This window comes from Miscanthus floridulus, chromosome 15 (genome assembly GCF_019320115.1).
Source record: "Miscanthus floridulus cultivar M001 chromosome 15, ASM1932011v1, whole genome shotgun sequence".
Taxonomy (NCBI): Eukaryota; Viridiplantae; Streptophyta; class Magnoliopsida; order Poales; family Poaceae; genus Miscanthus; species Miscanthus floridulus.
Window position 1 is genome coordinate 60065997 of NC_089594.1, and position 26835 is coordinate 60092831.

Sequence of the window (26835 nt, forward strand, 5' to 3'; positions counted from 1 at the left end):
TCAAATCATAAGAGCCAAGCTATACAATATTTTTTTAAAGTGTCAGTAGGGGAGTCTCCTACCTATATTTTTGATATTATATATATGTGTAAAAGAATACAAAATGTGCAGACTTTACAAGGCAAACAAAGCCCAAAAGAAAAAAAGCAGAATACATTAAGGGAAATTCTCATACCACCTAATGAGCACATCTCTAATTTTCTTCTTGGCCTTGATGCAAACCAGGCCAAGCTCTTCCTTGAATGCACATTTCCATTGATCGAGACTATGGGATTTAGCATCAAAAATCACTCCATTTCTTGTGGTCCATAGCACCCAGTAGAAGCTATACAATAGTTGTCTCCTATTTATCTATAAATAAGTTTTTTATTATTTATGGTACCATGTCTTACTTTCTCTTTCATATTCCTCATCACATACACTTTTGTTTAGGGCCACAGATGCCAATGCTTTCATGCCCAGCTTGTTGCTTACATGAGAGCAAAACTCTCTTCTCTCTCCTCTCCTATCTCCTCCACATCTGCAAAAAATGCTGACTAGCTTGGTTATAAGCTCATTATTGTACCTTCTCTAACTAAAATAACAAGCAATAGAAAAAATTAATTAGTAACACAAGAAAGCCCTAAATTCTACTCTTGTCATCTAGGTGAGGGCTTGCAACCGGGGATGATATGCAACAATATAAGCTCTAAGAAAGTAAAGCACAATAAACTGCATGAATAAAACTGAGTTTGAGAGATAGCCAAGCACAAAACACAAAGTTTATCCTATGTGATGGAATCGTGAAATCTAAGAAAGATTGAATTAGGTCACTTAATATCCTAATTTTCTCTAGCTATGTCGGTTGGGGCCAAGCAGTGGCTAGATTGGGGGATGTGCATAGGCGGAGCCACGTTGGGGCCAAAGTGGGCCACGGCCCCCCTTGCCACCGAGAATTTTGTGAAGACTAGTAAATCAGAATGGATGTGGCTTTGTTGTTGTTGGCTTGAGGAGGATAAAAGAACGAAGAGAAGACGATTGAGCAGCAACGCCTTGGCTGGCCATGCAAGAGAAGAGAAAAGGGTGGTGTATGTGATGATACTCGACTGATGAGAGAGAAAGCAGGTATTGAGCTGCTACTTGTGGAGCACTATGCCAATTTAAGGAAGAAAACAAGAAAATTGGAAGATGCTTGTGTATATTTTTTTTGTTCAGATGCAAATTGGCCCCTCCTACAATTTGCTTCAAGCTCCGCCACTGGGGATGTGTACCTTAACCCTTAACCCCTTCGGACGGTGGCCGTAGAGGTTGTGATACGTCGTTTAGAGACTCAACTAGTGATTTTTTTTCTTTTTTCTATTATTGGAGATGTTATAGCACCAACAAATTAGATTACATAAAAGGAGAAGACGACAAATGTACAAAATGAAGTTCTCATCTTAGAGCATGCGCAATGTGGTTGACTCATTTAGTTACAACCAGATGACAGATGCACAATGGCGATGTTCCTAGTAGGATAAAAAAATATTGTCCAGCCTCTCTCTCCCACAATGGTTAAAGATTGAGTGTTTTTTAATTCTCCTATGATGTACCTTAAGCTTGAGGTTTATTTTAGGAAATCTTTGCTTGCGGTGTATTACTATAATAATAATGATTAAGATGGATCATTGTATTATATATATATATTATGGGTACTCTTAGGAATAAGTGCTTAAAGTCATCTTTTCTGAAATATTATGGGTACTCTTAGGAAATTACATGGACAGGATAGATACACATGGGCTCGGCCCATAATACACACATCTTTTCTAGTCCAGGTCCAGCCACACATCTGTCTGCAACAGCACCGCCTCTCTCCAGTCTCCACAGTCGGCACCGCCTCAATCAATCCCTTCCCTCACGACTCTGACGCAAATCGAATCGGGAAATTCGTCCCTCAATCCGTCCCAAACTCGCTTCCCTTCCCTCGCCGGCTCGCCGCCGCCGCCCCACGCTCCTCGTCCCTCATCCTCCCCCACGTGCCCGCTCATCGGCGTCATGTCCGGCACCACCCCGACCCCTACCCCTACACCCACACCACCAGCCCCGCTCCCGCCGCCGCCGGCCGCTCGCCCCGCGCGGTACGACTTCCTCAACTCCAAGCCGCCGCCCAACTACGTCGCGGGGCTCGGCCGTGGCGCGACCGGCTTCACCACCCGCTCGGACATCGGGCCGGCCCGCGCCGCGCCCGACCTCCCCGACCGCTCCGCCGCCGCCGCGGGCCCCGCCGTCGGCCGCGGCCGCGGGAAGCCGACCGGCGAGGATGACGGCGACGACGGCGGCGGCGACGAGGAGAAGGGCTACGACGAGAACCAGACGTTCGACGAGTTCGAGGGCAACGACGCCGGCCTCTTCTCTAACGCCGACTACGACGACGACGACCGCGAGGCGGACGCCGTGTGGGAGAGCATCGACCAGAGGATGGACTCGCGCCGCAAGGACCGCCGCGAGGCGCGCCTCAAGCAGGAGATCGAGAAGTACCGCGCGTCCAACCCTAAGATCACCGAGCAGTTCGCTGATCTCAAGCGGAAGCTCGCCGATCTGTCCGCGCAGGAGTGGGAGAGCATACCGGAGATTGGGGACTACTCGCTGCGCAACAAGAAGAAGCGGTTTGAGAGCTTCGTGCCCGTGCCGGACACCCTGCTTGAGAAGGCCCGGCAGGAGCAGGAGCATGTCACGGCGCTTGACCCTAAGAGCCGTGCGGCTGGTGGCACAGAGACGCCATGGGCGCAGACTCCTGTTACCGATCTCACAGCTGTGGGCGAGGGTCGTGGCACCGTGCTCTCGCTCAAGTTGGATAGGTTGTCAGATTCAGTTTCTGGGCTCACTGTAGTTGATCCCAAAGGGTATTTGACAGACCTGAAAAGTATGAAGATTACTAGTGATGCTGAGATTTCTGACATCAAGAAGGCGCGACTGTTGCTCAAGTCGGTGACACAGACAAACCCTAAGCACCCACCCGGTTGGATTGCTGCTGCTAGGCTCGAAGAGATTGCTGGCAAGCTTCAGGTTGCTCGGCAGCTCATCCAGCGTGGCTGCGAGGAGTGCCCCAAGAACGAAGATGTTTGGCTGGAGGCGTGCCGTTTGGCCAGTCCAGATGAAGCAAAGGCTGTAATTGCCCGTGGTGTGATGTCGATTCCAAATTCTGTGAAGCTATGGTTGCAGGCAGCAAAATTGGAGAGTAGTGATCTGAATAAGAGCAGGGTTTTGAGGAAAGGGCTGGAGCACATTCCTGACTCAGTCCGGCTATGGAAGGCTGTAGTTGAGCTTGCAAATGAGGAGGATGCAAGGCTGTTGCTTCACAGGGCTGTCGAGTGTTGCCCGTTGCATGTTGAGCTTTGGCTTGCCCTTGCGAGGCTGGAGACCTATGACCAAGCAAGGAAAGTACTTAACAAGGCGAGGGAGAAGCTACCCAAGGAGCCTGCCATTTGGATTACAGCTGCGAAGCTAGAGGAGGCTAATGGGAATGCACAATCAGTTAACAAGGTGATTGAGAGAGGTATCAGATCTCTACAGAGAGAAGGAATGGATATTGATAGGGAAGCATGGTTAAAGGAAGCAGAAGCTGCGGAGCGTGCTGGATCTGTTTTGACTTGCCAGAGTATTGTGAAGAACACTATAGGCATTGGTGTTGATGATGAGGATCGGAAGCGTACATGGGTTGCTGATGCTGAGGAATGCAAGAAGCGTGGTTCAATAGAAACAGCGCGTGCCATCTATGCACATGCGCTTACTGTGTTCCTTACTAAGAAGAGTATTTGGCTGAAAGCAGCTCAGCTTGAGAAGAGCCACGGGACTAGGGAGTCACTTGATGCGCTCCTCAAAAAGGCTGTTAACTACAATCCACGAGCTGAAGTATTATGGCTTATGGCTGCAAAGGAGAAATGGTTGGCTGGGGATGTGCCTGCTGCTCGTGCCATTCTTCAGGAAGCTTATGCTGCTATCCCCAATTCAGAAGAGATCTGGCTGGCTGCTTTCAAGCTCGAGTTTGAGAACAATGAGCCAGAGAGAGCAAGAATGCTCTTGGCCAAGGCCAGGGAAAGAGGAGGGACAGAGAGGGTTTGGATGAAATCTGCCATTGTTGAGAGGGAATTGGGGAATGTTGGCGAGGAAAGGAGATTGTTGGAGGAAGGTTTGAAGCTATTCCCTGCATTCTTCAAATTGTGGTTAATGCTTGGACAGATGGAGGACCGGCTTGGTAATGGAGCAAAGGCCAAGGATGTTTTTGAGAATGGCCTGAAACACTGCCCCAGTTGTATCCCTCTTTGGCTCTCTCTAGCTAGCCTAGAGGAGAAGATTAGTGGCTTGAGTAAATCACGTGCTGTCCTCACAATGGCTAGAAAGAAGAACCCCGCTACACCTGAACTCTGGCTTGCGGCAATTCGAGCTGAATTGAGGAATGGGAACAAAAAGGAAGCCGATGCTCTACTGGCCAAGGCATTACAAGAGTGTCCAACAAGTGGTATTTTGTGGGCTGCAGCTATTGAGATGGCACCACGCCCACAGCGCAAAGGAAAGAGTACAGATGCTATTAAGCGAAGTGATCATGATCCACGTGTCATTGCAACTGTGGCGAAACTGTTCTGGCTTGACAGGAAGGTTGATAAAGCTAGGAGTTGGTTGAACAGGGCTGTTACTCTTGCTCCTGATATTGGTGATTTTTGGGCATTTTACTACAAATTTGAACTTCAGCATGGAACTGTGGACACACAAAAGGATGTTCTGAAAAGATGTGTTGCAGCAGAACCAAAGCATGGTGAAAAATGGCAAGCAATATCCAAGGCTGTTGAAAACTCACACCTGCCTGTAGAGGCTCTTCTAAAGAAAGCTGTTGTGGTGGTTGATGTAGAAGAAAATGCCAATCCGGCAGGAGCGTAGACTCACTATTTTTTATAAGGTGTTTGGTGAATGTGTTTTGTACTACCATCCTTAAATTTCTGTTCGCTTCAATATGAGGTACTTAACCTTTTAATATTTCATCTTTATTGTTGAGTTAATATTTGATCATCAGTACTTGAACTTGCATAGCAGCCATCATTTGTTCTACACTTTTCTGTGTTTATTCTTCTCAATGGGTAATAAGCAGATTGCAACTTAGGCGCTTTTCTCCCTTTTGTGTTTTGTTTTACAAATTATTTTTTCCTGTTGCACTTTTGTATACATTCAATACCATCTACCCTTGCTACAGATTGCCACTAAACTTATGCTTAATATAGTTTACTGGCAATCCTTTCTTTTCTGCAAATTGTTCTACTGAACTTCTAACAGTAAGTGGAAGAATTGTTGAAGGTATGCCAATAGAGTTTGACACGGTCTCCGTATGACTCCTTTCTCTACTATTAATACAATGATACGCAGTTCTCCTGCGTATTCAAGAAAAAAGACACTGTGGCTTACAGTTTACTGTGCTGAGTCTGCATCTTGAAATCTGTTGTTGATTCTTGCGTTTTGCTCCATTCACTAAAAAAGGATGGTACATAGATTCTTTCCCATGAGCTATTGTGTAGGTGATATGGCATGACCAAAATCTTTTTTTTTATAAAGAAATAATGGCTAGTTCGGATATCTGCATAATATGAAACTATCTGAGAATTGAACCCAGAAACTTGCATGCTCTGCTTCAACCAATCTAACAGCCATACTAGACTACTGTTTCCAAAAGTTCAAGATTCAGATATTTGAAATAAATAATCTGGAATATTTGCTCAACAGTATTTGATAATATGGCAATATGCATTACTAAAGTTTGGAAAGTGGCTGAGGAGAACAATACTTTTTTGGTTGGTTAATCTTGTCCCCGTAGTGTGATGCTTTCGGACGAATGGTGATGGAATCTTGGATGGTTTGATTTGGGCCTTAATTTTTGCTTGCTTTTGGATGAATGGTGGTGGTCTGATGGAATCTTGGATGGTTTGTTTCTGATCCTGTGTTGCTCTGATATGCTGATATGCTGTGGTGGTCTGGTGGTGAAGTTTTTGGCTCTGCTTGTGGTGTAAATTGTTGCCTGATGATCTGTTGATGCTCTTTGATCTTTAGTGGCAGTTTAATTTTCCTGTATATTGCTGTACTGGACAGGCCATGGTCTAAGTTTCCTGTATATTACTGTATATAGGACTGCTATTCTATCCAGAACTACCTGGAAAGTGGAAACCTGTAGAAACCTATGTTATCCGTTTAACTATTTTCTGAAAGTATGTCAATATGCCATCTCTTTCCTGTTCACCTGAAATCTAGGAGTGAACCAAAATGAATTCTTAAGGCAGTAATGAACCCTTTATTTGTGTTTCCCTCGTTAAAGGCTACTCCACTTCTTGATGTATCACTTCATCCCTACAACCCTTCTCTGCGTTGATATTGGATTCTGTGGGTGTGCTAGTTCAAAATATAACATTATTGCTGTAAGAGGCTTAATTGTATCTCTCTCTGGATTGATGAACTAGTTAAATCAGTCTCATACATACATTTGTGCAAAACATGTTCTTTTGTTTGATATATATGATGGTGATTCTGAAACCATTAGTTATCATTATTATTATTTGAAATGCAAATGATAAGCTATAGCGATCCATGCTGCCTACAATACAAAATAGTGATTTTGAATAGGCCCTTAACTAGACTTCTGATATAGTATATGGTGGTGGATGTGTAATGTGTTGGCAGGAGATACGGCCAGGCATGTTCTCAAAGATGCCTTGGAGGACCTGATGTTGGTATACATTGTAAGAGAGAGTACATTTGTCACTGCAGTGGTTGATTTTTCGAGATTGCAAACCAGCAGAAGCCAAGATCATAAGCTTTTTGCTTTGTTTTTCAGAATTTTCTGGCTTTTAAGTATTTATTTAGTTGAAGTATGTGTGATGGATTGTAATTTTGTACTCGTCTAGAAAAGCAAGCTTTTCAGTGACTCGTGGACGCACGGTGCTTTCTCGTGGCCACGCGGGCTGATGACACCTAGCCCGCAAAAGCAGCTCTCTAGCGGTTCGTGGGGATGCAGGAGCAGGATGGCCCACCGCTGGTGCTGATGTGTCGGGTTGGGGACCTTAAAATGAATCGAGCAATTAACTTTTTTAAGAAAGCCAAATTATATCGTGGTGAAGCTTCCTCTTGCCTATGGTATTAGTTATTTTGGTGTTTTCCTTGTTTTTTATTCCTGGTTAGAAAATGACACACCTGCAAGTGTTTCATCGTGTGTTTGCATAGCAAAGCCTTTCTCGACCAAAATTTTCCAATCTGAAGGTGAAAGGTTTGTTGCAGGCGGTGATTTTGTTGGGCAGTCGTAATGCAATGCGGTTTCAGAACAGCACAGAACTCAAGATATATAATTCATGTCAGATACTGATGAAATTTGGAAGGCCCATGATTATCCCTAATCATCCAGTGATACCTAAAGAGCGACAGTCTTTTAAATTTACATGTTACAGATGGCAACGCGAAAATGAAGTTGAATTTGACTTTGTTGATGACTATATATATTGGATTAAATGCTGCCTCATTTTTCCTGTAGGTATGACTGGATGATCAATCGTTAATAGGACGCTCTCGATTGTTGTAGACTGCAGAATTATTCTGTTCTCAGAGCACCATCTAGTCTAGCTGCTGAAATTTCTCACCAGCCGATTCCACTGCGGCGTGCGACATCCAACTGGCCTCTTCCACCGCCCCGACGGGGCAGCGTCCCCAGTCCCCACCACCTCGCTGCCAGTCCAGCAAAGTTAATCTCCTCGGAAGCCCTCTTGGCAAGTTAAAGTGATTATTTTGGTAGAATTTTTAGGTAGAGTTGGTGTAAGTAATAATTCACTTGGTTCTTACAACATATTTAATCTGGTGTGGAACCCCTAAAACACCCGTTTTTTTCTTATAGTATCCTTCACAACAAATTTAATAGAGGGAAGCTTCTCACCTGTAAATAATTCCTTAAGGCATTGTTTGGATGCGCATGTAATTTATCTCAATTTATATGTGTTGAAGTGAAATTGAACTAAATTCTATTTTATTACACTTCAACATGTGTGAATTGAGATGGATACACACGTTTCCAAACAAGGCCCAAGGTGTGTTCGGTTGTTAGATGGGGTTTGTATTGTAAATCCAGGATGAGGGGATGAATGTTAATTGGAATCACATTTCGGAAAAGAAAGTGTTTGGATTTCTGCATGATGAGGGAATTCAACCTGCCTAGTGTGTGGATTGAGATAGATATATATTTTTTTTTTTCTCGCGCTCGAAGACGGGCCACGAAATCTCGCCACCCACGCGCTGCTGCGGTCCTCGAGATGCCGCTTCCGGCGCTGCCCCGCGCCACGTCAGCTGAGCGGCCCACTTGGCACCAGCAACCACCCAAAATCATGCGCGCACCCCACACCCGCTACCTACCCCAAAGTGGGGCCGGCATTTTCCAGCAGCCGGTCAGGTAGGTGCCGTCGCACTGTCTTGGCGTTGCTCGTTCATGCGTACAGATTGCACACGCGGATGATCGCCGCGTAATGATACGGACGACGAACAGCCTAGACTGCAGGTTTGTGTACAGTAGGTGATACGTACTGTATGCTTCGTTAGTTCGTTTAGGAAACCGGTTGGTTAGGTAGGTTGTGCCGACGGAGCTCAGGTTGTTTATTTCGTCGTTTCTATTGTCGGCGTATGTTATTACATATAGGGAATGGTTTAGTTTTATGGTAGAATATATAATATAAAAGGCATTAATCATTGACATGCATGCTTGTATGTAATCTACACCCCGTACTTTTTCAATCAACGAATATTATTTTTCTCTCACAGCAAATCAATCAACAGTACTTTCAGCCATGGCTTATCAGCCAAGCTAACATAGCACTAATCATTCTTATCAGATGCTTTTCCTTTTTTCTTTTATATGCTAATCCTGGCGCACGGAAGAACAACCAACAATCATGTGGAGATGGGCTGGATGGTTATACATCCTGGCGCATGGGAACTATTCGTAAAAATGAGGTGGAGTAAACATGGGAGCAGGCGGTAGTGGTCAACACGAGCAGCAAGGAAAAAGGGGAGGGTTCAAGGTAAGGGCAGGGCAGCAGCTGCAGGGACCTGTGCAAGGAAGAGCTACATTTTGCTATAAATGTTGTTCACGTGCTAGTTGAATAGTCGATAAGTGAAACAGATTCATTAGTGAGAAAAATGTAGAGATTAAGGGTTGCTGATTTTAGTGTGCATGGCTCGTCACTGACCCGGTGTACAAGCCTACGAAAATTACATGACGCATGCTGTCGTACCAACATGTATCTTTGCATGGGTTAATTAAATTGTCATAGAACGGCACTACTAGCGCCCGAACGTCCGGACAGACGCACGTGGCTGCAGTCCGTTTCTACGTCTGACGCCGACGTCTGCTGCTCCTAGAAAACTGCGCCCCCACTTCGCGTCTCTGTTCGCCCGCACCCCCTACGCATTCCGCCAGCGCCCCCTCCGCTTGCTACACCCGCATGCCGCGCAGGGATTGCCTGTGCCCCTAGCGCCATTGCCATGTGCTTCCCGCACCCGCTACCGAGCAGCGCTCCATCCCTCCACTCCCCCACGCGCATGCACGGCGCCCAAGCAGCTATAGCATGCGGTTGTGACAGGTGAGTCACTTTGCAACATGTGCAACATCCCGATCTACTTTTGAAATATCTAGATGAAACACTTGCAACATTCGTACGAAACAGCTGAAACACTTGCAACAAGCGTCTGAAATACTTGCAAAAGCATACGAAAACTCTTAAAAACCATTACAAACATATGCAACATCCAGATAAAATAGTTGTAACATACGTGTGAAACATATATAACATTGAGATGAAACACTTGCAATGAACGTCTTAAAAATAGATGAAACATTTATAACATACACTTAAAACAGACGTGTATAGCCATTACAACATGTGCAACATCACGATCTACTTTTGCAACATCAAGATGAAACACTTGCAACATCCAAATAAAACATCTGAAACACTTGAAACGTAAGCTTGCAACATGCACCGTGCAATGTCATTTGTCTCCTTGGACGAGTGTCGATACGGGACCCACGGGATACCCCACAGGGAAGAGAGAAGATCTAGTCTAACTAGGATTCTTTTCATATAATCTTAGTAGTATTATTATTCTATAATCCTACTAGGAACTCTCATTGTAAACCGACTAGGACTCTGACCTCCTGACTATATAAAGGAGGGCAGAGTTCCTAGAGAAGGGACTGAGATAAGGCAACACTGGACAATCAATCCAACGCAAAGGCTAACGTCGACTGGACGTAGGGCTATTACTCGATCACGATCGAGGATCTGAACTAGGATAAATTGACTGTCTCTTGCGTTTACCGTCGAGTTCTGCATACGCCGAAGCCCGAACAAACTGCCCCGGGTACCTCCGTGGTAGGCTATCGGTGGTGAAACATCGACAGCTGACGCGCTAGGTAGAGGCTTTTGGCGAATTTGCATCCGAAGAGCTCGACGGACCTCGACAACATGATCTTCTCGACGGGATCAACCTTCATCTTCGGTTCATGGATCTGCGAGGCAAGTGACAATGGCAAGCTCCAATGCTGTCTCCTTGAAGATTCGGATCATCTTGAAGACCTTTCTATTTCGGTGACTATGACAGATCAACTTGCCAGAAGATTCACGCAGCTCGTGATGTCCGATCCAACTCAGATTTCGCGGCTTTGCGCATCCGACTCAAACTCAGGCTCCGCATCCGAGATGGAGTCTTTACCAAGTTCTTTCGAGAAACCAAGTTCTTTTTCGGCGGGGCTCCAGAACACAGCCTCGGCCTACCAAGAAAACAACTCGGAATACACTCAGAGTCCTTTCAAGAAGTTGAGTCATTTTCCGTTCGGACTCCACAACATGGCAAAATCCTATCAAGCACGGCCCGGAGGATCCCTCGATCCGGTGCTTAGAATGCCACTAAAAGAGCTTAGGAAGGTCTCGTACTAACTATAACATCTCAAGACTGCATCATCCACTAGCCAGGTTCGTTCCTAAGGACAGCGGTACCCAACTAGTCGGCACGACGACGACAACAATTCTACCCTATCAAGAAGCAGACTCGATCTACGACCTTGAAGCCTCTACTAAAGTCATCAATAACTCCGACAGTGTGGAAACCAACACCGATAACAGAACAATTCACGTACGAGAAGTATTCATGGTTCACCGTCCTCGATCACCATTGGTCCCCCCAGAAGCACCCGACATCAGGTCATCGGATGAATCTGAGTCCAACATATCACCCTTTATCCAGGGGCATGACGGTGAGACCGAGAATCAGAAGCAAGCCAGAGAAAGAAGAAACAAATTGAAACAAGGACGCCAATGCCGTGCTAGACAGCGCAAGGAAGCTTGGATCAAATATGAGTCAGATCTGGCCGAGTACGACAGAAGAAAATTAGAACAAGAAGTCGAAGAAAGACGCGTGGCGAATACACCCTACAATAGAATCTGAGAAGCACTAGAAGAACTCAGAGCGACATCACTTCCTAGTGAAAAACAGGAACAACTCCTGGACCTCCTCCAGTCAGTAGCCTTAAGGACGCATGACGAAAGGACCTGCTCAAGACTACCTGCCAAGTCAACATCTCATAGGAAGGAAGATCAAAATCAAAGAAAGTCCACTTTCGAGAGACTTGGACCAAATGGAAGTCACAATAGAGAAAGTAGAAGGGACCATAGTCAAAACTACCGAATCGAACAACCAAGGAAGATAAGAAGCGAAGCACCCATTTAGACATCCCCACAGAACTACTCTCACCAAAACGACAGTTGGCAGGAAGGAGGTGCCGAATCAGAATACAAAGAAGCCGGAACGCACGATAGATTCCCCTGTTTTGCAAACAGACTTACTTCAATACGACTACCTCACAAGTTCAAGCCGTCCAACCACTCTAAATATGATGGCAAGACCAAACCAAGGTAGTGGCTCAGGATTTACTCGCAGTCGATTGAACTAGCCGGAGGAGATGATGATATCAAGACCTTGTTCTTTCCCATGGCCCTAGAAACCATGCCCCTCCAATGGTTCGACAAATTAAATCCAGGGTCAATCAGAAATTGGGAGGACTTGCAAAGAGTTTTCTGTGAAAATTTCACGGGTATCATTACGCACCCCATCACCCACACAGAATTAAAAGGACTCAAGTAGAAAGGGGGCGAAAGTCTCAGAGATTACTATCGATGATTTGGCAAACTACGTGCTCAAGTACATGACATCACCGAACGAGAAGTAATCGAAGCTTTCTCTCATGGAATCATGGCTAGGTGGCAATTTCAGGACTTCTGCAAAGAAAATCCGAGAAACAATGAAGAATTCAGATGCATAGTAGAAAAGATGATTACTGCAGAGGAGAAGACACGAGAAAGGTTTCCGGATAGAAACAACCGAGACAACCTAGACAAGCAAAATCATCGAAACATTAGACATCAGGAAAGAAAACGTAGACAAGACAACACTGTAGCGGTGGCTGACAAATCAAGGAAGTTTTCCAAACCCAGAAGGTATGACGACATTGAAAACATGCATTGCATCTGGCACCCTAAAGGAAATCACACCATCGGAAATTGCTACACCTTCAATGATCGATATACAAGAAAAGATAATAAGGTAAACACTAACGAAGATAATCAGAAAAAGGATGAAGACAACCACGAAGACAAGGGATTCCAAAAATCTAGGGGGACAATAGCAGTGATCTTCGTTGGGGCCCTAGATTCTAGAAGCAAAAATCAAGAAAAGCTAGCTCTACGAACCATCATGGTAGCAGAACCGGCTACTCCAAGATATCTCAATTGGTCACAGTATTCAATCCAGTTTTCAAGAGAAGACTAATGGACTAGCGTAGGAAACGCATGCCATTACCTACTGGTTCTAGATCCAACTATCGCCGATATGACTGTCACAAAAGTACTAATCGATGGGGGAGCCGGACTCAACATCATTTTTTTAGAAACGCTAAGGAAGATGGGACTACAACTCGCCGGGATGATTACACCAATGAGCACCCCTTTTTATGGGATAGTACCCGGTAAGGCAGCCATGCCACTTGGACAAATCACTCTATCGGTTACTTTTGGCACTCCCTCAAACTACCGAACAGAGTTCATCAAGTTTGAAGTTGCAGACTTTGATTCATCATATCACGCAATCCTCGGGCGCCCAGCACTAGCAAAATTCATGGCGATACCGCATTACCCGTACCTATTGCTTAAGATGCTAGGGCCTAACGGTGTCCTTTCCCTTCGAAGTGATTTGAAGCGCACTTTTGACTGCGATGTTCAGGCAATTCAAATTGCAGCCAAAGCGCAAGCCACCAATGGTAGAAAAGAAATAGCCACTATTGCCACAGAAATGAGCCCAGAAGAACTAGAAATAACGGCTAAAAAGCCCAGCATCCTCGCACCACCAAAAGAAGCCAACGTCAAGCAAATCGACCTAGGCACCGGTGATCCCTCCAAAACGACAACCATTAGCGCCCACCTCTCGACAAAATAGGAACTCGTGCTCACCAACTTTCTTCGGGACAACAAAAATATCTCTGCTTGGAAGCCGGCCGACATGCTAGGTGTCCCAAGAGAGTTGGCTGAGCGCAGAATTGATATCAATGAAGGCTCCAAGCCTATGAAGCAACGGCTACGATGATTCTCACCCGACAAGAAGGCAACAATTAAAAAAGAAATCGCAAAGCTAATGGTAGCCGGATTCATCAGAGAAACCCTTCATCCAGATTGGCTAGCAAACCTAGTCCTAGTACAAAAAAAGAATATGGATGAGTGGCGCATGTGCGTCGACTACACAGATCTCAACAGACACTACCCGAAAGATCCATTCGGGCTACCACGCATTGATCAGATAGTTGATTCAACAGCAGGATCTACCCTATTATCCTTTCTTGATTGTTATTTAGGATATCACCAGATCACATTAAAGGAACAAGACCAGAGCAAGACATCTTTCATCACTCCATTCGGTGCCTACTGCTATAAGACCATGCCGTTTGGACTCAAGAATGCTGGTGCCACATACCAAAGAGCTATCCAAATGTGCCTTGGTGATCAGATCGGTGAAAACGTAGAGGCATACGTGGATGACGTAGTAGTAAAAACAAAGAACCCAGACACACTAATTGAAGACTTAAAGCAAACCTTCGAAAACCTGAAAAGGTGGAGATGGAGATTGAACCCAAACAAGTGTGTATTCGGAGTTCCTTCAGGACAACTACTCGGATTCTTGGTCAGTCATCGTGGAATCAAAGCTAGCGCCAAGCAAATTCGAGCCATAACAGAGATGGGCCCTCCTCGAAGTGTCAATGATGTGCAGAAACTAACAGGCTACATGGCGGCCCTCAATCGTTTCATATCAAGACTCGGCGAAAAAGGGTTACCTTTCTTTAAACTACTAAAGAAGACAGACAAGTTCAAGTGGACAGAAGAAGCCAACGAAGCTTTCAAAAGACTTAAGGCATACCTCACCTCCTTCGCCCGTTCTCACACCTCCAAAGAAATACGAAAACATGATGCTGTACATTGCGGCAACTTCTACTGTGATCAGCACAACGTTAGTCGTAGAAAGAGAAGAAGAAGGACGCGTATATAAAGTACAACGCCCAGTATACTACATCAACGAAGTACTGTCAGAATAAAAAATCCGGTACCCGCATGTGCAGAAAACTACTCTACGCCCTCCTGGTCACTTCACGCAAGCTTCGCCACTATTTTGAAAGCCACAAGATTACCGTGGTGACAGATTTCCCACTCGAAAACATCCTGCACAATAAAGACTGCAACAGGGTGCATATCTAAGTGGGCAGTTGAACTTGGTGCTCTCAATATCGATTTCACCCCATGGAAGGCAATTAAATCTCAAGCCCTTGCTGATTTTGTTGCTGAGTGGACAGAAATTCAACAACCTATGTCAAATACCATCCTTGACCATTGGAAGATGTACTTTGATGGATCGCTCAAGCTAGGCGAAGCTGGTGCAGGCGTTCTCTTTATTTCCCCAGACGGAAAACAACTCAAGTATGTCCTTCAGATATTATGGCAAGCTACAAACAATGAAGCAGAATACGAAGCCCTCATCCACGGGCTCCGAGTAGCAATTACCCTCAGAATCAAGCGATTACTCGTATACGGCGATTCGGCAGTAGTCATCAACCAAGTCAACAAAGAATGGGACTGCACCAAAGAAAACATGGGCGCTTACTGTGCTGAAATACGAAAACTTGAAAAACATTTTCAAGGATTAGAAATTCTACATGTCCTCCATGATTCTAATATTGTAGCAGACGTCCTCGCCAAGCTCGGATCAGGACAGGGCAAAGGTCCCACCCGGCGTATTCATAGAGGAGTTATCAGCTCCCTCTATCAGACAACCCAGTGAGATAACCCCTGAACTCCCAGCTAAAGGCACCCAGATTTCGGTAATCACCACCTCATAGACCTAGGTTTTTATCGATTATATCAAAGAGAATAAGTTGCCAGTAGATAAAGCAGAGGCTACTCGAGTTGTTCGTAGAAGCAAGAACTACGTCCTAGTAGGGGACAAGCTGTACAGAAGAGCCGCATCATCAGGAGTACTCCTAAAATGTGTCTCGTTTGAAAAAGGCAAAGAGATCTTAGACAAAATACACTCAGGTTGCTGTGGAAATCATGCCGCTTCAAGAACACTAGTTGGCAAAGTATTCCACACCGAATTCTACTGGCCAACCGCTTTGAAAGACGCATAAGAACTCGTCAGAAAATGCAAAGGTTGTCAAATGTTCGCAAGACAAGCTCATGTACCAGCTCACAATCTCATCCGCATCCCTCCTGCTTGGCCTTTCTCCTGCTGGGGGCTGGATCAAGTAGGACCTCTCAAGAAAGCAAAGGGCGGTTTCGAGTACATCTTTGTAGCAATTGACAAGTTCACCAAGTGGATTGAATACAAACCACTCGCAAAATACAGCACAGCCAAAGCAGTCAAGTTCATCCAAGATATTATGCACCGCTTCGGCATGCCTAATCGAATCATCACAGATTTGGGTTCTCCCTTTACAGCTATAGAATTCCAAAGTTGAGCATAGGATTGCGGTTTCGGCATAGATTACGCATCAGTCGCACATCCAGAAGCCAACAGACAGGTAGAAAGGGCTAATGGACTCATACCTAGCTGGATTAAAACCAAGGTTGTATGAAGAACTAGTGGACTATGGATCCAAATAGATTAAAGAATTACCTAAAGTAGTATGGGGGCTACGAACTCAAATAAGCAGAGCCACCGAATACTCACCTTTCTTCCTAGTTTATGGATCAGAAGCCGTACTACCTGCCTGACTTGATCTGGACGTCTCCAAGGATAAAACAATATGACGAAGGAGAAGCAGAACACACCCTAAAGATTAGAACTCGACAGTATAGAAGAAGTTAATGCTACCCTTCAATCAGCCAGATACCTCCAAGGTTTAAGACGCCACTACGACAAGAATACCCAGCCTCGATCACTCCAAATCAGAGATCTAGTACTAAGAAGAATACAAAAAACTGACAGGACGCCATAAACTACTCAGTCCATGGGAAGGTCCTTTTATTGTCACAAAAGTCACCGGACCAGGCACGTACAAGTTGATAACTAAGGATGGAAAAGAAGTCAACAATACATGGCACATCAGCCAACTAAGAAGATTCTACGCATGAAAAACAACTCAAGGAAGAATATATATACAAGCCACAAGAGATCAACGTTCATGATCAATAAAGATGGTGTTCCTCGACAACATATGTCTTATTATGGCTTTCCCCCAGTTGTTTTTAATAAGCATGTACATGTTTATGATCAATAAAGATGGTGTTCCTCGACAACATATGTCTTATTATGACTTTTCCTGAGTTGTTTTCACTAAACACACCGGCCGAGAGCAAAAGAGCTGAAAAAGATGCTTGAGCCCGCCGATGAGGGTAGCTAATAAGCTAACACCCGAACCAAAAAGCAAAATGGCTGAAATTATACCTGAGCATACCGACTGAGAGCAAAAAAGCTGAAAAGATGCTTGAGCCCGCCAATGAGGGTAGCTAATAAGCTAACACCTGAACCAAAAAGTAAAATGGCTAAAAATATGCCTAAGCATACCGGCCGAGAGCAAAAGAGCTGAAAAGATGCTTGAGCCCGCCGATGAGGGTAGCTAATAAGCTAACACCCGAACCAAAAAGTAAAATGACTGAAAATATGCCTGAGCATACCGGCCAAGAGCAAAAAAGCTAAAAAGATGCTTGAGCCCGCTGATGAGGGTAGCTAATAAGCTAACACCTGAACTGATCCTAAGATGTTTTAACAACCAGGGAAAGAGCCAGATGCTGGCCACATCTCAAGTTAAGCAAAAAAGCTAAAAAGAAGAAGCTGAAGATGCTTGAGATTGCTGGTCCTAAGTCTTTTCAGTACTAACAAGAACAAAAAGGTTGTAAAGACAAAGATCTACTTACCCCAAGTTGTTTACACGGCGGCCAAATAAGCACTCGACAAATCAAGAAAGTTTGTTAAGACAATGATCTACATATATACCGAGTTGATTACACGGTGCAGATAAAAGTCATACAAACACTCGACCTATCAAGGAGCAATCCTACAACGGATGAAACAACACGACCACCACAAACTATGGATGCGCATCATGACCAACAAACAACTACTTAGAAAAAATTCCGATCACTTGGACAACTCATTTAAAGAATAAACAAGGCGAAGACATCAAGGCAAATAAGACATCAATAAAAAATAAAGGATCTTCATTCAAAAAGAAGTATATTATCCTATTACAGAGGCTGGAGTACAAAGATCAATTACATCAAGCATCGTCATCAGGAGAAGAAATATCAATATTAAGATTATCTACAATCCTCCTGGCTAAATCTTCGACCTCAGGCTCCACCTTTTCAACGGCATCTAGATATTCTTGACTCTCGGCTTCCTCTGCAATCTTGGACAAAGGCATCTCCGGAGCAAGAACCCGGACCTGGGCAAAAACATTTCTGGTACATAGTTGGGTGCACCTCTTCACGAACTCCTGGAAATGGGTTGGAACTTGGGGAATAAACTGAGCCCAAGATTGACCATCATCTGATGGAGTCCAGAGAAGATCGACTACTGACCGAATTAATTTCCACAAAGCATTCCAGTTCTCAGTAGCCATCGTCAACTTGCCAGTCAAGACTTCAACTGTTTTTGGACCTGCACAAGATCCCTATCAGCTCCATGCCTAATCAACTTGGCAAGCGCAAGTTCTTCTTCAGCACGAGTAATTACCTTCTCAGCACTGTTGTGACTATTGTGAACAAGTATCTTCATTTCCTCAATACCCTCCGAGAGCTTCTGCTTTTCAACTCGGAGAGCTAGACCAGGCACCAAAAAATAAGTCAGCAGAAAGGGAAATTTAAATACAAAAGGAAACAAAAAGAACCTGTGATACCATTGCACTCATTCTTCATGGCCTCCACATTCTTCAAGGCCTCCTGGACAGCAGCATCCCTACGCTTTTCTGCCTCAACCACCTGGGCACGGAGAGCTTTTTCCTCCCTTTGGTGTGTTTGACGCTCGGTCTCCATCTCAGCCCAACAGAGGTCAAGCTCTATTTTTAGAGCACTAACCTTAGAAGACAACTTTTTCTCGATTTTAGATGAGAAAAAGAAGCTGGTATGATCCCGAGAAAAAGACTGGACAAAAAGAGAGAAAGAAAAACAAGACATAAGAACAGAAGAAAGACGAACATCCAAAGAAAGAACTTTAGAAAAACTTACCTAGAGTTTTCCCCCAAAAGAAGTCGCAAAGGTTCCCCAGGCAGTGGTCAGCTCTGACAACCGATGAGTGGCATTGAATTGTTGCACCACATCATCATCCAAACGATGAATGCCACTAGCAAGAGGAGCAGAAGGAGAAGTCGGCTGAGGCAAAGAAGACAAGACCAGGGCCATACCCTAGGAAGCCCTAGGCTACCTCCTCAGATGGATCCACCTGCCACGGCCCATGGTCACTCCCTGGAGTAAGCAAATCCTGCAGCAGCGTGATCATCAAGGGAACCCTGTCTCCCTCACAACCACCTCGCTGACCATACATTTCGAGTCCTTAGACTCAGTACACAGGGGCGCACCAGAGGACTAACAAGAGGTCGACTGAGGGTTAAGGGAAGGCGAGGGTCTACAAGATGATAAGGAAACTTGACGATAAGAATATGAATCAGAAAAAAGAAAAACAAAAGCAAAGAAACAAAATGAGGATTCACTCACTCAGCTATCTTCTTCTTCATAAAACCAACAAAAGACCTTAGAGGTGGAACTATAGCAGCAAAAATATCACCACCACCCTACGGCAGGAGTGGCGTGATCGGTACCGGAGCCCCGGAAGAACTCGAGCTCGACGACCACTTACTACAAGAGAACAAGGCCAAAGTTAGAACAAAAAGAGGTGTTCAACAACAGAAAAACAAGAAAACAACTCACCGACGCATGACAAGGGCCACATCGGCACCCTCATCTTCCTCACTCTCAAACAAGCCAACCACAACGCCATCTAAAAAAGGAGAAAAGTACTTGGTTAAAGGCACAAACAAACAACAAAAAGACAAAATATATTAATATGCTCACCTAGGAGCACGCTACCTATAACTTGAGTACCTGGACGAGTACTCGATTGGCGAGACTTCTTGGTAGCAGACAAACCAGAAGAAGAACAATCCGCTCGCCCCCTTTTTTTCCGACACTGTGAGGAGCTTGAGGAACTGGACGACGAACATACTCTACATATGTGTCAAGAACTGCGGAAGAAACACCACAAACATCGTGGTGGTTTGAAACTTACTGGTCAAAGATGCCCCAGCAAGACTCTCCCTAGTCTCCACAATGGCAGGGCAGTCATCTAAGGGGGATCGGATCAATGAAGTTACGCCCCAATTCCTATAAAAGAGTAAAACAACCAGATGAGAAAGATTAAGCAAAAAGTGAGCAAAGGAAATACAAAAAGTACCCGCATAAGAAAAAACAACTCATAGCAGGAGGCGGGTTGTTAGCACAATACTCAGGGGCAGCATACGGGACGACGCTTACTCCTTTCAACATCTTCTAAAGGCGCTCGAGCACCTCCTCATCAGTCAACTCAAGGGTAGGGACCATACTTGAAGGGTCCTCTGCCCTAGAGTACTCAAAACCATAATTCTCTCGCTCCTTCAGAGGTTGAACACGGTGGCGAAGAAAACTGGAAACGATCCTGAAGCCGGTCAAGCTTTGCTGTTTCAGAGTACATATCCTCTCAAGAAAAGGCTTGATCGCCTAGAGCTCATCCATCATAAGGAGATTTTTATCCCATCGGTCGTTAACCACGGGACCAGAACCAGAATGAATAGCAAGAAGAGGAATCATATTAGCGGCATAAAACCAGTTGGCACGCCAATCCCTCATAGAATCAACCAAGTCATAATCAAAGAATTTACTCTTATGACCCTGATGAAACTGAATCTCGCAGCCACCAAGAACATGGGTGTCATTGCTACGGGGTTGGGGCTTCAGACGAAAGAAGTAATGAAAGAGAGAAAGAGAAGGAGGAATTCCAAGAAAAGTTTCACAAAGATGAACAAAAACAGAAAGATGAAGGACAACATTGGGAGTAAGATGGTTCAAGCTATTCCCAAAATAACTAAGAAATCGATGAAGAAAAGCAGAAGCAGGAAGGCAGAGTCCAGCATGGATAAAGGAGACAAAAAGAACAATCTCACCAGGGCCTAGAGTTGGGACCCGATGCTGGCCTAGAGCTCTCCATTCAGCAATCTCCTTGTCCTGGATTAGGCAATCACTAACAAGCTCGCGCAACTGATCCTCAGTCGTAGTCAGAGCTGGTAAGATCTTCTGAGCAGCCCTCATGGCCATAAATTCTTGATTTTCAATCATAGAAAGCGATGCCTCCTCGTCTACAAAGGTTGCCTAGGACTTGCTTGTTGATTTCTTCCTACCCATATACTAGTGAAAGCAATAAAGCACTAAGAAACGATGATGCTCAGACGGCGGCGCTCAGATGACGGCGACAATGGCGACGGCGGAGTTTTGAAGACTAGGGTTTCAAGGCAAAAGCAGGGCAGCAAAGAAAAAGAAGAAAGAAGGCCTTTAAATAGGTTTTTACAACACTAAAAACGTGGCCCACTAGGCCCGTTTAAACATGGCATGAGAACGCAACGGTCCATTTCCCAACACAACTAACACAGCTGAAATGACGAACAACACACTTCTACACAAGGGTATAGTTCAACGGGTAGATTTTAGACTTATCCATCCAGCACCACGGATAGAGTTATCATATTGCTATAAAAAGAACTCATCAACCATGAAGCAACGAAGGGTTACCTCACAAGGAACACAAGAACTCGGTTCTTATAGAAAGAACTCGGGAATCTCATAAACAACCAGCACATCAGCAGAAAAAAGAATGACAACTCAGAAGAAAATATTCTTTCCATTATAAATGGCTTCAAAAAATACAAGATTACACATCTTACAAGACCCAACGAACTCGGTACTACGATAAGCAAGATAGCAAAAAGGAACCCGGACACAACTAGGCTCTAGAACGACTACGTGTTCAAATTGCTACTCGGTAGAACAAACCACACTCGACTACACTATTTTCTTCAAAGGACGAACGCAGTACATCCGTGAGATGGAAGTCAGCAGCACGGCAGGGACAACATGGACCAGGGAAGGCCTACAGTCATCTGTCTACCCAAGTTCGATATGACGCCGGATTCAGGCGTTGATCTGCACCGGACAGTCACTGGGCAGGCAAGGGGGATCTACCCAGAACTGCTGGATGAAGAAACGTATCCCACATCACAAGACTTCCTCCAACTACCGCCATGTACCTCCTGGTACAATGCCGCTGTGAGATTAGTCTACCTCTAATCTCTATCACAAGACTCCCTCCAGCTACGATAAGATATACAAGAACTAAAAGATACGCCCAGGGGCTGCTCTACTTCACAAACTATCATACTCATGGCTACAGAGATTTAGACCACGCAACAAAATGCTCGATGAATCAAAACAACACACCAGGAGGGTATTTATAGACCAAAGAAGTGGTGCACATAGACCAGGAGCACCAACAGAACAAAACCAACAAAGGACACAGTGAAAAGACAGAAATCAATGAAAGAGGACTCAGGCGTGAAGGAATAGTACTCAAGGATGAGTATATTCGAAAGGATATACCAACACTGTACAACTCATGAACAAACAACATTTACACTCAACCACCATCATACAACTACATCTGACAACAACAGACTACCAGAGAATATGCCAAGACCCTACATCTGAGTTCTTTTTGAATAAAAGAACCCGGATATACGCTCGGGGGCTGCAATAGGAGAGGTTTTCAGTTCTTTGAACAACTCAGATTCAAGACCCTCTAACTCTTTGTTCCAAATAGCAAGAGGCTCGGGGGCTACACTCAGTGAGTGCACTTTTTTCAAAAAAAATGCACATCACTCAGAAGACTTCTTCAAGACTAGTAGTTTTCAAACAACATAAGATTCAAGACCCTCCAACTTTTTGTTCCAAATAGCAAGAGGCTCAGGGACTACACTCAGTGAGTGCACTTTTTTCTTTGAAAAAGCGCATGTCAACAAGAAGACTTCTTCAAGACAGACCACTTCAAGGCCTCGCGACAAAAAGAACCCGGACCGAGCTATATCCGAGTTCTTTTTGATAAATAACCCAGGTATATGCTCAGGAGCCCTTCGACGAAGAATCAGAACAATTTTAAGACAAGACCCTCCAGCTCCTTGTTCCAAATAGCAAGAGGCTCGGGGGCTACACCCAGATGGATGTACTTTTTCTTTAAAAAAGCACACACCACTCGAAGATCCCAAGAAGCGCTACATGGTTTCACTCAGGAAAGCACTCGAACGACGCTTGTTCCTGCCCAGCAAGACCTGAAAGAACAAGATGAGGCTTCCAGAGCTCAACCATGAAGTGCTCGGGGGCTTGTCGATACGGGACCCACGGGATACCCCACAGGGAAGAGAGAAGATCTAGTCTAACTAGGATTCTTTCCATATAATCTTAGTAGTAGTATTATTCTGTAATCCTACTAGGAAACTCTCATTGTAAACCGACTAGGACTCTGGCCTCCTAACTATATAAAGGAGGGCAGAGTTCTTAGAGAAGGGACTGAGATAAGGCAACACTGGACAATCAATCCAACGCAAAGGCTAACGTCGACTGGACGTATGGCTATTACTCGATCATGATCGAGGGTCCGAACCAGGATAAATCGACTGTCTCTTGCGTTTACCGTCGAGTTCTGCATACGCCGAAGCCCGAACAAACTGCCCCGGGTACCCCCGTGGCAGGCTATCGGTGGTAAAACATCGACAACGAGGTACCCGAGCAGCGTGGGCACGCCGGCGAAGGAGAGCGCCCCGACAGGCCAGGAGCTTCTACACGCCGAGGTCAAGGTCCCCACCTGGGAGGTTCGCGTGATGAGCGCCCGGAGGTGATCTTCGTTGTCTTCCCCCACGCCGTCGAAGACGTCCGACTCGTCGACCACGCCGACGTCGGCAAGTTCTGGAGGAGGAGTGGGCGTGGCGTGGCGAGGTTCTGGAGAAGGAGTGGGCGCGGCGTGGTGGCAGATGCGGCGCAGAGAGGGATGGGGGTGCCGGGCGGAGTGGGACAGGGGCACCCAATGTGTTGAAGCCGCAACGAGCAAAGCGAGTGGGGATTTTCATCGGTGGGGTTATGTCGATGTGTAGAGATAGAGAGAGGATAGAGGGAAACAAGTTGATTACTGTTGGGCCTGATTCGCTGCTCAGGCCTAGGAATGGGGCGCGTTCGGATGCCCTAATCATAGTATTAGCGTAATAGAAATTGAAGTGATAAAATTTTCATTATTATTATTATTATTATTATTATTATTATTATTATTATTATTATTATTATTATTATTATTATTATTATCATCATCATCATCATCATCATCATCATCATCATCATCATCATCATCATCATCATCATTATTATTATTATTATTATTATTATTATTATCATCATCATCTATCATCTATAAAAAAAATTCATAGACACATTCTACTAGTAGCACGATATATATTTCTATTGTGGAAAAAATCGAAGATGCCAACTAATGTTATTTGAACATATAGATAGACAAAAAAATCAATTCCAAGATGCGGCGATGCAATCTTCCAAAATACTCAATCCCCAATAGATTGAATCCCACGTATCCTACGTTTTCGCTACGTGCGTTATGTTCGTGCATGCCTGCCACCATTGATGGCGACGACGACGACGGCATTGGCACCGCCGTCCATCCATGCCGTTCAACTTCGACAGACCCAGCAAGATCGTCGGACTCAACTACGACGACGACCATGTACTCCATGCCCCGGCCCTCCGGTTCGCCGTCACGCCGAACCCTTTCGGCGCCGGCACCAGCCAAAAGGACACGGAGGACGGCCGCCGGCTCATCGCGGCCATCGGCGCTGCCCTCGCGCGGCGCCCCAACAGCGGCAGCGGCAGCGACCTGGAGGAGCTCGAGATCAACTTCGTCTACAGCTCCCCCCGGAACAGGTACAACGACATGGCGTCCAGGGGCTTGTACCTGTTCAGGCACGGCCACGCCGCCGACATCACGTCGGAGCACGTCGCCGATTGGCTGCGCTTCGGCGAGCGCCGCGTTACCGGGCGCTTCATGCTCGCCGTTCCCGTGCCGCCGCGGCACGCGAAGACGACGAAGACAGCGGCCACGGGGGTGCCTGTGCCAGTGCCGGTCCTATAATTTTAAGGGCCCTGTTGCGATCTCGTGGCAAGGGCCCCTCTTGACCATGTATAAAATCTTATAATATATAGGTGTTAATTTTACTTGCAAAACGAAAGCAAATTCAATAACATATTTTTAATTTAACATGTCTGATAATTATCAAGGAATAATATAGATTAAGCAATATATTTGTAGATGTATGATAATTATCGAGGAACAATATAGATTAAAAAAATAATATATTCGTTTTCTTTTTTTAGCCATGACAAATGTTTCTTAGATAACATTCTAAAATTCTAACACCTAAATTAGAAGAAAAATATGACTATATAGGTACAGAGTACTAGAAGTTTGAAATATTATACAAATAATTAATTTAGATTAAAAATAAAAAGGAAAAAATACCTTGGGCCTAAACAACTGATCGGTGATCGCAATTCGTAAGAAGCCAAGAACCAAGATGTCGTCGTCGTGGAGCCCTGCCTGGTTGCCGTCCTCGTGCGCCATGTCCGTGTCTCCGGTAGTCTAGCTCTTCGCGGCGACGCGGCTCACCAGCTCCGCATGTGTAAGGCGCACGTCACGAACTCACGATCAGAGTGTGCTATGTGCAGTGTGACTTCTCACCTCCTCTCTACCCGAGGGTCATGGAGAAATGAAACTAGCAAAGAAATGCCGATGTTATCTTTTTAGGCCGCCCGACTAATTTTATGTCTCTCTTTTTATTAGTTTGCTAATGCCTAATAGACTATAAGACTTAAGGGTTTATATACCTGAGCTTACTCCTCTGCTTAGGCCCTCGGCCGTCGCAGCTCGTGGCCTGCCCCTAGGGCCGGCACTGGCCTGTGCCTGAGAGGAAGAAGCTCTTATCCGCCGCGATGCCGGCCTCGGCGAGAGCCGAGACGATGAGCCTCACCTTGGGCAACGCGACCCTCACCGTCCCACCGGTCGCCGGCGCCGTCGCCTTCGCCGCGCTCACTGACCTCCTGCTCAGCCACGCGTGGATCGAGCCAAACGGGAACGGCACCGACGTCGAAGACGAGCGCAACCTCGGGCGCCTGCTGTCGGCGTCCTGCTGCCCGCGCCTGCGTCGGCTCCGTCTAGCGCACATCGCGGGGCTCTCCGCACTCCGCTGCGCCGCCCCCGCCCCCGCGGCCGCGACGCTCGAGGAGGTCCGGCTAGAGCACGTCAGCGACATGGCGTCGCTGGAGCTGGACGCGCCGGGCCTCCGGGCGCTGCACGTCGCCGACTGCTACAGGTTGGCGTCCGACGACGCGGCGGCGGCGATCTCGGCGCCGAGGCTCGAGACGCTGGCGTGCGCGGACATGTGCCGCCCGGAGCGCCTGCGGTTCGACGGCGCGGAGACCGTCTGGCGCCTGGATAAGATCTTCCTCTGGTCGCACGGCCACCCCGCCGGCTACAGCAACGCCGGCGCCGTGTGGCTCCTGCGGAACTGCACCGCCGCCCACAGCCTCGGCGTGCACATATCGCCGCCCGTGGTATGCATATATATATTCTGAATTAGGATTGTAATCACGTCAAATTTTTACGTTGAATCCATTAAAAACGATCTTGTAGCACTAATTGGTGTACTAAACTTCTACTGCTAACCTTTTGATTTCTCTTTGTTGCACCTTAAATCTTGGATCTGGAGGCAAAGAACTGGAGGGATATGGAGGAGATGATGAGCCCAGTGCCACAGCTTCCTAGAATTACCAACTTGACCATAGATGCGCAGTGGCAGCACCTTGAATCAAGCATTGCCAAACTCATTGCAAAATGTACTAGAATCGAACGCCTTTCAATTGACATCTCCAGGCCCGTGAGTCCATTAATCTTTTCTTTATTACTGTATATTATTATGACAATCTGATACTCATCCTTAAGTATAGCTACTTTTTCTAAACCAGTTACCTTTTAGTCTGAATTAATCGGTCAGTTTTGATTATTTGCAGTGCGACCCGTGCTCTAATCCTCGTTGTTTCTGCGCTCGAGAAGGCGGTTGGGATGACCAGAAGATCC

The 26835-nt window shown here is 45.7% G+C and overlaps 2 protein-coding genes across 4 annotated transcripts; both read left to right on the forward strand.

Annotated features, from left to right (window-relative positions):
* Window positions 1-1880: 1880 nt before the first annotated feature.
* LOC136506684 (protein STABILIZED1-like) lies at window positions 1881-7888 on the forward strand. Of its 3 annotated transcripts, none has more exons than XM_066501580.1 (2): window positions 1881-4974; window positions 7523-7888. In XM_066501580.1, the coding sequence occupies exon 1, from the start codon at window positions 2017-2019 to the stop codon at window positions 4894-4896; it is 2880 nt and encodes a 959-aa protein (XP_066357677.1). In that variant the 5' UTR covers window positions 1881-2016; the 3' UTR covers window positions 4897-4974; window positions 7523-7888. The 3 variants fall into 3 exon arrangements, with proteins under 3 accessions (XP_066357677.1, XP_066357678.1, XP_066357675.1); XM_066501581.1 differs by lacking the exon at window positions 7523-7888 and adding an exon at window positions 7273-7477; XM_066501578.1 differs by lacking the exon at window positions 7523-7888 and adding an exon at window positions 6679-6934.
* Window positions 7889-25638: 17750 nt separating this feature from the next.
* On the forward strand, window positions 25639-26333 carry LOC136507517 (uncharacterized). Its single transcript, XM_066502220.1, has one exon. It carries the CDS (start codon window positions 25692-25694, stop codon window positions 26331-26333), a length of 642 nt encoding a protein of 213 aa, XP_066358317.1. The 5' UTR covers window positions 25639-25691.
* The last annotated feature ends 502 nt before the right edge of the window (window positions 26334-26835 follow it).